The sequence below is a fragment of the Ranitomeya variabilis genome, chromosome 3 (assembly GCF_051348905.1).
Source record: "Ranitomeya variabilis isolate aRanVar5 chromosome 3, aRanVar5.hap1, whole genome shotgun sequence".
Lineage (NCBI taxonomy): Eukaryota > Metazoa > Chordata > Amphibia > Anura > Dendrobatidae > Ranitomeya > Ranitomeya variabilis.
The window spans coordinates 341,111,160-341,124,379 of NC_135234.1; the positions used below are offsets into that span (position 1 = coordinate 341,111,160).

At 41.0% G+C, this 13,220-nt stretch overlaps 1 protein-coding gene across 11 annotated transcripts in view; it reads left to right on the plus strand.

Annotated features, from left to right (window-relative positions):
- Window positions 1-13,220, plus strand: part of THRAP3 (thyroid hormone receptor associated protein 3) — a 127,965-nt gene that overhangs the window by 91,204 nt on the left and 23,541 nt on the right. For 6 of the 11 annotated variants that reach the window (XM_077295845.1, XM_077295836.1, XM_077295838.1 and 3 more), the window contains 3 exons: window positions 7,224-8,090; window positions 10,829-11,461; window positions 12,045-12,217. In XM_077295845.1, coding sequence (XP_077151960.1) covers window positions 7,224-8,090; window positions 10,829-11,461; window positions 12,045-12,217 — 1,673 coding nt within the window. The remainder of the gene's footprint in view (window positions 1-7,223; window positions 8,091-10,828; window positions 11,462-12,044; window positions 12,218-13,220) is intronic. The other 5 variants (XM_077295846.1, XM_077295841.1, XM_077295847.1 and 2 more) reach the window with 1 other exon arrangement.

Genomic DNA, 13,220 nt, shown 5'->3' on the forward strand with positions numbered 1-13,220 from the left:
AATCACACATGTAACACATACCAAATACCCGTGTTTTATACAGTGTTTTGACTGCCGAACTGTTTGTGTTTAATCCTGCATTTATTCATTGACACATTTTTGGCAGGCCAATATTTTGTCCATCTTCCCATGCATTCTTATACAGTTGGACAGATTTAAATCTCTCTCTTAAGCACTTTAATCTTTGTATTTCATAATATAGAAATGGTTTTCACAGTTTGATTACACTTGGGGTATGGGTTCAACTGGTCCTGGAAACTGAGGCACTATAGGGACCCCTTTGGTGAAGAGAGCTTTGCTATTCTTTATGTGCGAGCTGCTCTTATCAACTAATGTTCTCTATAGAAAACAATATTGCTGTGTATTGTAGATTCTAATGCAGGTTTTTATTTTTCATCATTCATGGGTTTTTTTCCCCTTGTGTGATAAAACGTAGTGGTGATGTGGCCCAATTCAGACACCAACTTAATGTTCGTATATAGCACTCCTTCATCAATTTTATTTTCATTGATGTTAACAGTGTGGATTTGTAAAACTCCCATTCTGCAACGTCCTAATTTTTTCCATAGATGACAAAACCGAAGTCTAGGTTCAAGAGTGCAGGGTTGTTTTTTTTTGGTTTTTTTTTTTTAAATCATCTTTCAGTTTTTGTTACAGAATTTGATCATAAAACCAATCCATTGAAAATTGCACTAAATCGACAATTATGAAGCCATCAGGCACAGTCCATGCACCCATTTATGCAGTCTGTTATCTCTTGAAAATGCAATTATTCAGTGGACGGAGAGCATCACACCCTTTCCCGTGTATATGAAAAAATTAGGGTAGATACAAAAACTCCCAAACTATTGTCCCCCTTAATAGTGAGCTTTTTCAGGGCTCTGAGTTATTTAAGAAAATATACTTATAGCAATTAACAAGCTGATTCTCCTCCAGGTTGGAGATTCTCTCAACTAAAATATTTCCTGAACATGGACAATATAGTGGTAGAAGAGGCTAAGAAAAAAAAAGGAGATTTGACAAATAATGCTGTGCTTTAGCTCAGCAATGCGACATCTGATGGCAGAGATGGCTGCAGACTGAAAATTAGAGCGGTCCCACAATGACCCTAAATACAATCAAATATATATAGAGAGCGAGAGAGAGAAAAAAATTGGAACAGCATCAGACACTACCTTGATGACGTGCAAAGTTTCCCCAACCAATATTCAAATGGCTTTCAAAATAGAAATAAAAAAGGAAAACAGCACAAAAAAAAGTGGACTTTATTGCCCAAACGGTGCGGCAATGTTTCGGATACAGTATCCCTTCTCAAGCCAAGGCTTGAGAAAAGGACACTATATCCGAATATCCGAAACGTTGCCACGCCGTTTGTGCAATTAAGTCCACGTGTGTGTGTGTATGTGTGTATGTATATATATATATATATATATAATTTTTTTCCACTCCTACAGTTGCATGGTATTAGTCGTAATTGAGAATTGCATGTAATTAATTTTAAGGTAATGAGCTTTCTCTCCTCATGCCTTAGCAATCTTTTAAGTCTCGTCATTACTTTCCATGTTTTGTAACTAAATTACAAAATGTCTTTTTCCTTGATAATCAAAAAGTTGTTGAATAGGAATGCATTTGTATAGAACAGCTCTCTCATGAATCCTACAAGCACCTTAATGGTATGTGTCTACGTTCAGGAAACGCTGAGTTTTTGACGCAGCGTTGAGCAGCATGCATAAAAAACGCAGCGTCCAGATGTTACAGCATAGTGGAGGGGATTTCATGAAATCCTGTCTCCACTATGCAGTAAAAGACGCATGCGGCAGACCCGAGAAAACTCACATGCGGCGCTTCTTTTAAGAACGCAGCATGTCCTTACATTGCAGAAAAAACTCAAGGACAACGCAGGTGACCTGCCAGTGACCTCAGGTGCAGATTTGTTCAGGATTTTACCTGCATAAAATCCTGACCAAATCCTGAAGCAATCCTGAACGTGGACACATACCCTAAGTTGGTAAAACATCGGTTACAATCACAATTCGCACTGCAAGATTATCAGACTGGAAAATTCACATAGCAAATACTTTCACTTATGTACAGCTGCCATGTAATATACACTGGTAAATTGTATAGGTTAGGTAGTGTTATATTTCCACAAACCAACTAGCGTGCCATGTATCGGGATTGCACATGTTTAAAACAAATTTCAAAGAAACCTGCTGTAAAGTGCTTTTTTTTTAATTTTTTTATTTTCTGCACGTATTTTGACCATTTAGTAGGATTAACAGCTTGTAATTTGACACTGCATTTAATTACCACTCTACAGAGTAGGTGAATCCTGGCCATGACTGAGCCGCCGTGCGGGTTTACGAGCCGCAGCATGTTATTTTCGTCAGCGGAGACGATACATAGTTTGAAGTTCTCCCATAGCCATTCATTAGATGCGTTAAATCTGCACATTTCACTAAGAACATACAGATTTAACTGCGTGATTATGACGCAGTGAAAAAAGCACTGCTATTCCTGATCGTGGGCATATAACCTAAAGCTTGTCACTCCATAATTAAAAAAAAAAACAAAACAAACCCTAATCCTTGGTTGTCCTGCTGCCTCCATACATTACATTGCAACGTGCCCGCCTCCCTGTATACAAATGAGATGTTAAAGCCATCTTCTTCCCATTTATTTTTTATCATTCTAAATGCACAGCTATTGCCTGTTATATGTTCCCAGCTATATTTCTTTCTTTTTATTCGTATTTCTGGTAGTACTCTGCTGCTATTCACATTTTTTGCTGACTTGTCTGCTGTAGCATTTCATATTCACTGATGTCTGCTCTTCAGGGGGTGCGTGTGTCTGTGATCTGAAAGTAATACCTCCTGTTTATTTAAATGGAAGCTACAAACAGGTGCAGATCGCATAACACAGTTGAATAGAGCAAGATTTCAACTACATAGTGTCATTTTTCTACATAGTCCCGACCGTTGGTTATGCATTTTTACCAGCGATTAATAAGAGCCTGCATGCCATTCTTGTAAAATTCTCAACCAGCAAATGGCGGCGGCTTTTTTTACGCTTGCAATGACAGCTTCACTGACTGGATATTGTTGCACACAGTCACTTTCATTGGCCCAAAAAGATGAAAGTCTGAAGGTGCCCAAACCGGACTATATGTGGATGCGGTACGGTCGTCCAGTCAAATTTTGTAATGCGTTCTGTGGTTTTGACATGATATGGGGCCTGCCATTATGCTGATGCAAGCGATAATTTGTCTTCTCTGCCATGACTCTGGAAATTCAAGCCTTCAGCTTACTCAGCATCTTCATGTAGCGTTCAGAATGGAGTTAGTCCATGCTACTGGAATTCCTGAAGGATTGCACCTTTCATATCCCAAAACCCTGCACCCACTTTGCCAGTATATGCCTCTCTTGAGTCTTGAACTTCTTTACACCTGGAACGTTGCTTATCTTTCACATAATTTTCACCACTGTTACAACGCACTGCTCACCACCACACTATGCTCATATTCACTGTATTATCTCCATAAATCTTCAGCAAGTGTCAGTTGAGGTTAATAGATGCAGTTTTTTGGCATGGAAGAATTCAGTGATACACGTGTTTTGTCCTCATGTCCATGTCAGGCTTAATTCTGGTAGACTGCCTCTCAGATGCCGTTTCTTGGATAATAACAAAAAAAACAGGATATTAGAGGAAGGTTCAACCTTTAATAATACGCCATCAGCATCCGTCTCTGACGTATGTCAAGACCTTAATCTTGGAGGCATTCCAGCTAGAGCAACCCATCATATGGGTATAATCAACAAAAGAAAAAGAGAGGCCACTATAAAATCTGCACACCACCAGTCAAATATATGAAAAAAGGAACAACTTTATTGGTAACAAAGTATAAAAAACAATTAAAACCAATACACAAGAAAACTCCCCCATAAGGCCTGTTCATAGTACAATCCATATAAATAACCAAAATAACACATATGGCGCTGGATACAAACATAAATGCAATGCACTGCTGGGTGCAATACGAAGCACACATACAATATGGAAAAAATGTATAAGCTTCCTTAGGTGAGCTTAACTCCCAGTCATTGTGCATTGGGGCTGGTGCCCCCTTATATCCAGGGTTATACTTATGTATTAGCAGTCCACTGGGGATCTTGTCTCTACCCGTGTATTGACTGGGAGTTAGCACACCTAAGGCCTCTTTCACACTTCAGTTGTTTGGCGTCAGTCTAAATCCGCCATTTTCCTCAAAAAACGGATCCGTTTTTTTTTTCGACGGATCCGTTTTTTTCCCCATAGACTTGCATTAGCGACGGATTGTGACGGATGGTCGTCCGTTCCATCCGTCATGCGACGGATCCGTCAAAATTTGGCGGACGTCATCTAGACATTGACGGTCATTGCAACGTTTTTTGTCTGCGTTGAAATGGCGGATCGCGTCCGTCATTTCATAGAATGGCCAACTATGGGCGACGGATCCGTCGCAACCGTCATTTCGGCGGATCCGTCGCCCCAATCCGTTTTTCCAATTTTTTTCAATTGCGCATGCTCCAAAAAGTATATACAACCCCCGAGTAACGGATCCGTCAAAAAAACGGATCCGTTACATCCGTTTTTTCAACTATTGTGACGGATCCGTCATTATGTCGGAAGTGACTGACGCCAAAAAACTGAAGTGTGAAAGAAGCCTAAAGGAAGTTTATACATTTTTTCCATATTGTATGTGTACTTCGTATTGTACCCAGCAGTGCATTGCATTTATGTTTGTATCCAGCGCCATATGTGTTATTTTGGTTATTTATATGGATTGTACTACGAACAGGCCTTATGGGGGAGTTTTCTTGTGTATTGGTTTTAATTGTTTTTTATACTTTGTTACCAATAAAGTTGTTTCTTTTTTCATATACAGTGCCTACAAGTAGTATTCAACCCCCTGCAGATTTAGCAGGTTTACACATTTGGAATTAACTTGGCATTGTGACATTTGGACTGTAGATCAGCCTGGAAGTGTGAAATGCACTGCAGAAAAAAGAATGTTATTTCTTTGTTTATTTTTTTTTAAATTGTGTAAAGTCTTTTCAGAGGGTCATTTATTATTCAACCCCTCAACCCACCAGAATTCAGTTTGGTTCCCCTAAAGTATTAAGAAGTAGTTCAGGCACAAAGAACAATGAGCTTCACATGTTTGGATTAATTATCTCTTTTTCCAGCCTTTTCTGACTATTTAAGACCCTCCCCAAACTTGTGAACAGCACTCAAACATGGTCAACATGGGAAAGACAAAGGAGCATTCCAAGGCCATCAGAGACAAGATCGTGGAGGGTCACAAGGCTGGCAAGGGGTACAAAACCCTTTCCAAGGAGTTGGGCCTACCTGTCTCCACTGTTGGGAGCATCATCCGGAAGTGGAAGGCTTATGGAACTACTGTTAGCCTTCCACGGCCTGGACAGCCTTTGAAAGTTTCCTCCCGTGCCGAGGCCAGGCTTGTCCGAAGAGTCAAGGCTAACCCAAGGACAACAAGGAAGGAGCTCCGGGAAGATCTCATGGCAGTGGGGACATTGGTTTCAGTCAATACCATAAGTAACGTACTCCACCACAATGGTCTCCGTTCCAGACGAGCCCGTAAGGTACCTTTACTTTCAAAGTGTCATGTCAAGGCTCGTCTACAGTTTGCTCATGATCACTTGGAGGACTCTGAGACTGACTGGTTCAAGGTTCTCTGGTCTGATGAGACCAAGATCGAGATCTTTGGTGCCAACCACAGACGTGACGTTTGGAGACTGGATGGCACTGCATACGACCCCAAGAATACCATCCCTACAGTCAAGCATGGTGGTGGCAGCATCATGCTGTGGGGCTGTTTCTCAGCCAAGGGGCCTGGCCATCTGGTCCGCATCCATGGGAAGATGGATAGCACGGCCTACCTGGAGATTTTGGCCAAGAACCTCCGCTCCTCCATCAAGGATCTTAAGATGGGTCGTCATTTCATCTTCCAACAAGACAACGACCCAAAGCACACAGCCAAGAAAACCAAGGCCTAGTTCAAAAGGCAAAAAATTAAAGGTGTTGCAGTGGCCTAGTCAGTCTCCTGTCCTTAACCCAATTGAAAACTTGTGGAAGGAGCTCAAGATTAAAGTCCACATGAGACACCCAAAGAACCTAGATAACTTGGAGAAGATCTGCATGGAGGAGTGGGCCAAGATAACTCCAGAGACCTGTGCCGGCCTGATCAGGTCTTAGAAAAGACGATTATTAGCTGTAATTGCAAACAAAGGTTATTCCACAACATATTAAACCTAGGGGTTGAATAATAATTGACCCACACTTTTATGTTTAAAATGTATAAAAATTTAACTGAGCAACAAAACTTTTTGGTTTGTAAGATTTATGCATCTGTTAATAAATCCTGCTCTTGTTTGAAGTTTGAAGGCTCTAACTTATTTGCATCTTATTAAACCTGCTAAATCTGCAGGGGGTTGAATACTACTTTCAGGCACTGTATTTGACTGGTGGTGTGCAGATTTTATAGTGGCCTCTCTTTTTCTTTTGTTGATAGTAATTGTTATTAGCCACTTCTCTGCACCCCCCTCTTGGATTTATCAGGAGATATATTGTAGTGCGCCAGCAAAATTTGTTTTATTAAGTTGTTCCATCATATGGGTATAATAACGCTGCATGTTCTTCAGCTTTGGGGAAACTGCAGAAATTCCATGCATTGCTCATGCTTGCAACAAGCTCCTTCACAAATGAGTAATTAAGTCATTTGGGTATTGTAGGATTTGGTGTAATGTTTCCATTCTGTTTTTAAATACTTCATGCAAATGAGATTCTTACTAATTTGTGTTTAAACGGAGTTCCCTCAATCTATCATAGTATAAAAGATTAAACCTGTACAATAAATTCTTACGAAAATATATTGTTTTGTGGTGAAAAAAAAACTGGGGCTATAAAGTGTTTTAGCTGTGAAAGTCTTGGCTTTATGTTTTGCTGTTTATCCACTTACATCATGTCCAGAACAAGAGTTTTAATAGAACGTAGCTTTTTGTGCTTGTAGAGAATGCCAAATTTAGGCTTTTTACCAAGACAACATAAAGCCTCTCACATATGTTGTGTATACATTATATGTACTTGCGTATCTTAACAATTTTGTCTCTTTATTGTAAACCTTTTTTTTTTTTTTTTTTTTTTTTTTTTTGTTCTCTCCCTAGTTCTCGATCCCGCTCAAGGTCTTACTCACCTGGGTATAATAGAGAGAGAAACCATCCAAGAGTTTACCAAAACCGTGATTTTCGTGGTCACAACAGAGGTTATAGGAGGCCATATTATTTCCGAGGGCGTGGTAGAGGCTTTTATCCACGTGGTCAACATAATCGTGGTGGATATGTAAATTACCGCCCAAATTGGCAAAATTACAACCGCCAACCATATAGTCCTCGCAGGGCCCGATCTCGTTCACGCTCTCCAAAGAGGAGATCTGTGTCTCCACGGTCTAGAAGCCATTCAAGAAATTCAGATAAATCGTCATCTGATCGCTCCCGGCGGTCTTCATCTTCTAGGTCTTCCTCTAATCATAGCAGAGTGGAGACTAAGCGTAAATCGAAAAAAGATAAGAAGAGACGTTCAAAGGATCGCAGGTCCTCTCCTCCAGCAACAGATGATGATTCAAAGGAACAGTCTACTTCTGGGGCAGCGGATACTGGTAGCAAAGAGGGAAGTAAAACCTGGCAGGATATGGAAGCTTATGATGAAAGCCCTGCGCCTCAACACAGTCCTGAACGTGCACCAACACTTAAAAGCTCTGTACAGTCTGTGGTGGTTCGACGCTGCTCTCCCAGGCCCAGTCCTGGACAGAAGCCTAGTCCACCCTCACCCACAGTTTTGCAAAGTGGCTCTTCCTTCAGAGCATCTTCTCGTCAAAGTCCATTCGAACATAGCTTGAGTCCACCAAGGAAGAGTCCTATGACCAAGAGCCCACCTTCAATGAGCTCTCTATATGGCAATAGTCAAAAAGAAGATGGCCGATCTGGAGAGATGACTGCACCAGTGGGAACTGGATATAAAAGGTATTACAAGAGGTATAATATACTTTTGGGGGTACTTGCTGATATTAGGCTAAGGATACAATTTGTGGCATGTGCCAGCAATTCTCAGTCACTACACCAAAGCCATCTGTGCAACTTTTCTGTGACTTGCAGTATACACCTATTGTAGGGCTGCAGTTATGTTGTAAAAAAATATTTTTAAAAATTGCAGACATGATGCAGTCACATGTGACTTGTATTGAAGTCTGTGGTAAGAGTGTTAAGCGTCACTTGCGACCAGCAATAGAATATCCAACAAATTTGGAATTATTTGCTGTTGCAGCCATGTACCTGATGTGTTTGGAATATTAGCAGTGCTTTTTGGGCGGAGAAATGAAAATTAACTGCATCCCAAATACAATGGAACTGTCTTTCTAGCGCCACTTATTAGAATATAATTCCAGCAATATATCACTTCGTTTATTGGGTACAGCAGTTATGCCAGAAACCGTTTGCACTTCTATCAGAGCTGAGATGTTAAACTTTGTAGAATCCCAACCACACGACCGCTTTAGAGAGCTTCTAATCAGTGCTGCGGTGTGGTTGGACTACAAGGTAGACCAGTTGGCTTGTGGTGATAATCTCCTGCTAGTAAAACACTCTACTGAACAGCAAATCCAGCCTAGTAAGTGACATAAGTGACACATCACTCTTTTCCCCCTACGTCGCAATGCTCTCAGATTACATAGCATATACCTGCTCACAGATTCCCTTTACAGTCTGATTAGATAGTATTAGCATGAGAAATGTCTTCTCTAGGATAGCCATCGTGCATGCCTTTATAATTCTGTTTTTGAGCATTGCTTTAGTAGTCTAAAGATATTGGCAGATATAGTAAGAAGCCCCTTATGAGCTTAATTTGCAACACATAGGAGAACACCTAAGTCTACTTTCACACTGATCCGTCGGTACGGGCCCATCGCAATGCGTCGGGCCGACGTACTGACGGACGCTGTGAAATAACTGCAAGACGTGGGCAGCGGATGCAGTTTTACAACACATCCACTGCCCATTGTGAGTTCCGGGAGGAGGGGGCGGAGTTTCGGCCGCGCATGTGCGGTCAAAAATGGCGGACGCGACACACAAAAAAAGTTACATGGAACTTTTTTTGTGACGACGGTATGCCAAAACACGACGCATCCGTCGCACGACGGATGCAACGTGTGGCAATCCATCGCTAATGCAAGTCTATGGAGAAAAAACGCATCCTGCGGGCAACTTTGCAGGATGCGTTTTTTTCTCCAAAACGACACATTGCGACGTACGCCATAAGACGCAAGTGTGAAAGTAGCCTAAGTCCCATGCACAGCCAAAGGACAGTTAACAAAAATGATCAAATCCGAGTGCCTACAATGTTGTCTCACAGCTGATCATGGATTTCTGAGTACGTACTTCAGAATGTACAACCAATATGGCTGCACTTTACTGTGGATTTTAGTGATGTGTGTGTAAAACTGTGACTGCTATACCTTGCGATAGACTAGTATACAGTCGTTTTGGATAGACATTACCTTCCCTATGATGTTGTCTGGGAACATACTGAAATGAGGCCATTGCATATGCATTGTGGTTTAGAGACTGTAACTACTTTATACGTACATTTTTATCTTTTTCTGCCATAGATTATTATCGACAGCTTGTATTACTGTATGTACATGTCACACTATTTTTAGAAGGTTTCCACATCAGGGTGTAACCCCATATAAACGCAGTTCACGTATTCCATTTCATTACCCACTTAGTTTTTGAAGGTATTTAATTAAAACAACCTGTTCTAGAACGGCTATTACCCATGTGTCTCCCCTTGAATCTTCTTGTTGTTATATTTCTATATTTTTGTTTATTTTGTTTCACATCGTACAGGCAATATTAATCCTCTAGGAAACTTTCATCATTGCTGGAGTGTTTTTTTAATACTTTTTAAGGCATTATATTCCAGTTTGTGCTCTTTAAGAGAAACGATCTGAAGCAGAGGACAAAAAAATAAATATATCATGGTCTTAGAATTCAGACCCAATAACCTAATCAGATATAAAAGCACGGTCAATACTGCCGCTCTACTCAGTTCAGGATGGTACAGTGATAAAAAGCATAATCTCTTAAGATCCAGAGATAAGTTTAGGACAAGCAGTGGTAAGTATGTTTTTAATTGCATTTAGATAGGGTTCACATGAATTTCCATTATCATGTAAACGTAAAGCAGCAGTTCTACATAGATTTTTTTTTTTTTGACGAGCAAAATGAAAACAGTATCTCAGCCTTTTGGTAGCACGAGGAAGCCATACTGTTCAGCATCTGAAGCCTGATTGTAAAATATGCTATACTGAGATTTGCACACTACTTATGTCATATGTGAATGTGCAAGGCAAATCGCTGGCAAAGTAGAACTGCTGCTTTCTATTGATGTACCATGAAACAATCTCCATGTGTGACCACTACTTCCAAGCCAGTTATATTCCATGGGGAGTTATCTGCTAGCAGTAGTTTTTGATGTTTCACCACATGTGTTGTTCAGACCGTGTGCCTATGTTGTTCCTGGGGGGCCATAAATATCACCCAGAATATCAGTACACCTGATACTTTAAGGCTGTGTTCCTGCGTTTTTTTGTTTTGTTTCTTGGCCTAATTTTTTAAGGAGTCTTTTTGATGTTCCTGCATTGTGTATAAGACATCTGTTTTTCGTGTGCTGATTAGGTGGTTATACATGTAGTCATTTTCTCTGCTTTCTAAAGGTTCATGGAGGAGCAGAAAAATAAGGCCTCGGAGCTGGAGAAAGAGAATGGAAAGGAAAAGCTGTCTAATTTGGAGAAAATGAAGGATCGTAGCAGCCCTACTGATTTTGCTATGAGTGAGTTAGAGAGGGCTTATAAAAAGAGCATATCCCCAAAACGCTATAAAATGCGAGAGGACTTGGAGAAATTGAAATTGTCTGAATTGCGATATGCAAAAGAGGATGCAGACCAAGAGAAAAAAGGACGAGGAAGGAAAGATTCCGATAGTGATTCCAAGAGTCAAGATGCATATGATCCAGCTAAATGGGAAGAATTGTCTTTTGCAACAAGCACTAAGGAAAAACGCAAAAAGTCTGTGGATATGGAGGAGGAACTTTATGCTGAAAAATCCAAGAAAGAGGAGAAGGCCTCCAAGTCCAGCCATAAAGGGTTCCTGCCCGAAAAAAATTTCAGAGTAACCAGTTTCAAGGCATCAAAGGAGAGGAGCGAGTCTCCCCCATCTAGGAAATCCTCAGAGAGCAGGGAGAAGCTGTTATCCAAGGAGGACATGTCTTTCTCCAAATCTAATTTCTCTGTTAGCAGAGAGATGGGTCCTAATGTGCGCTTGGATTCATTTGACGAGGATCTTGCACGGTAAGTTAAAGTGGGTTGTTTTGTTTTTTTCCATTTCATAAGAGCGCATTTTCAGAGCTCTTTAATAGTACAATCTGGTCTCCTTTCCCACACCAACCAATCTCAACGTGACTGTCAATTTTCCAAAGTAGTTAAAGAAATAAAATTTGGCCTTCCCCATAACAACTAATCAGAATGCCAATTTTAAGTTTAGTTTAATGTCCTTTATCGTGTCTTACCAAATGGCCTTCAATGGGTTGTGTGTTTTTGTGCAGTGCTTTTATAAAGTGGAAATGAGTTCAGTATAGCAGGATTTTGCGGAGTTTATTTATCTATGCACATATGTGAATATATATATATATATATATATATATATATATATATATATATATATATATATATATATATATATATATATATATATATATATATATATATATATATATATATATATATATATATATGTGTGTGTATATATTTATACACACACACACACGATGGATTAATGCCACCCTTCCTGTCAAGGTGTAACGGACATCACAGATGACTGCTTTCATTGCTGGAAAATGTTATGTTATTTTCATTTCCCCTTTTTCAATTACAGTCCAAGTGGAGTAATGGCTCATGAGCGCAAACTGTCTCGGGACCTTGTTCACAGCAACAAGAAAGAACAAGAATTCAAGTCCATCTTCCAACACATCCAGTCTGCACAGCCTCAGCGCAGCCCATCTGAGCTGTTTGCCCAACACATTGTGACCATTGTGCACCATGTTAAAGGTAGAATAACTGAAAGAGATGTATTATTTCCATGCAACAAGGTATACCATTTTAATGCAGCCTTTTTGTGTCTGCTTCCTTTTCCACTCGACAAGGTTCAAGTCAACTTAACTTGTTTTTAGCGGACAACCCCTTTCATCACTTAGAATCATAGAATGGTAGAGTTGGAAGGGACCTCTTGGGTCATCTGGTCAGACTCCCTGCTCAAAGCAGGATTCACTAAATCATCCCAGTCATATGTCTGTCCAGCTTCTGTTTGAAGACTTCCATGGAAGGAGAACTCACCACCTCTCATGGCAGCCTGTTCCACTCAATGATCACCCTAAAGGCCCCATCTCACATAGCGATTTACCAACGATCACGACCAGCGATACGACCTGACCGTGATCGTTGGTAAGTCGTGTGGTCGCTGGGGAGCTGTCACACAGACAGCTCTCTCCAGCGACGAACGATCAGGGGAACGACTTCAGCATCATTGAAACTGTCTTCAACTATGCCGAAGTCCCCCTGCAGCACCCGGGTAACCAGGGTAAACATCGGGTTACTAAGTGCAGGGCCGCGCTTAGTAACCCGATGTTTACCCTGGTTACCAAAAAAAACAAACAGTACATACTCACCATCTGATGTCCGTCAGGTCCCTTTCCGTCTGCTTCCTGCTCTGACTGAGTGCCGCCGTACAGTGAGAGCAGAGCGCAGCGGTGACGTCACTGCTGTGCTGTGCTCTCACTGTACGGCGGCACTCAGTCAGAGCAGGAAGCAGACGGCAAGGGACCTGACGGACATCAGATGGTGAGTATGTACTGTTTGTTTGTTTTGGTAACCAGGGTAAACATCGGGTTACTAAGCGCGGCCCTGCGCTTAGTAACCCGATGTTTACCCTGGTTACCAGTGAAGACATCGCTGGATCGGTGTCACACACCGATTCAGCGATGTCAGCGGGACCTCAACGACCAAAAAAAGGTCCAGGCCATTCCGACACGACCAGCGATCTCGCAGCAGGGGC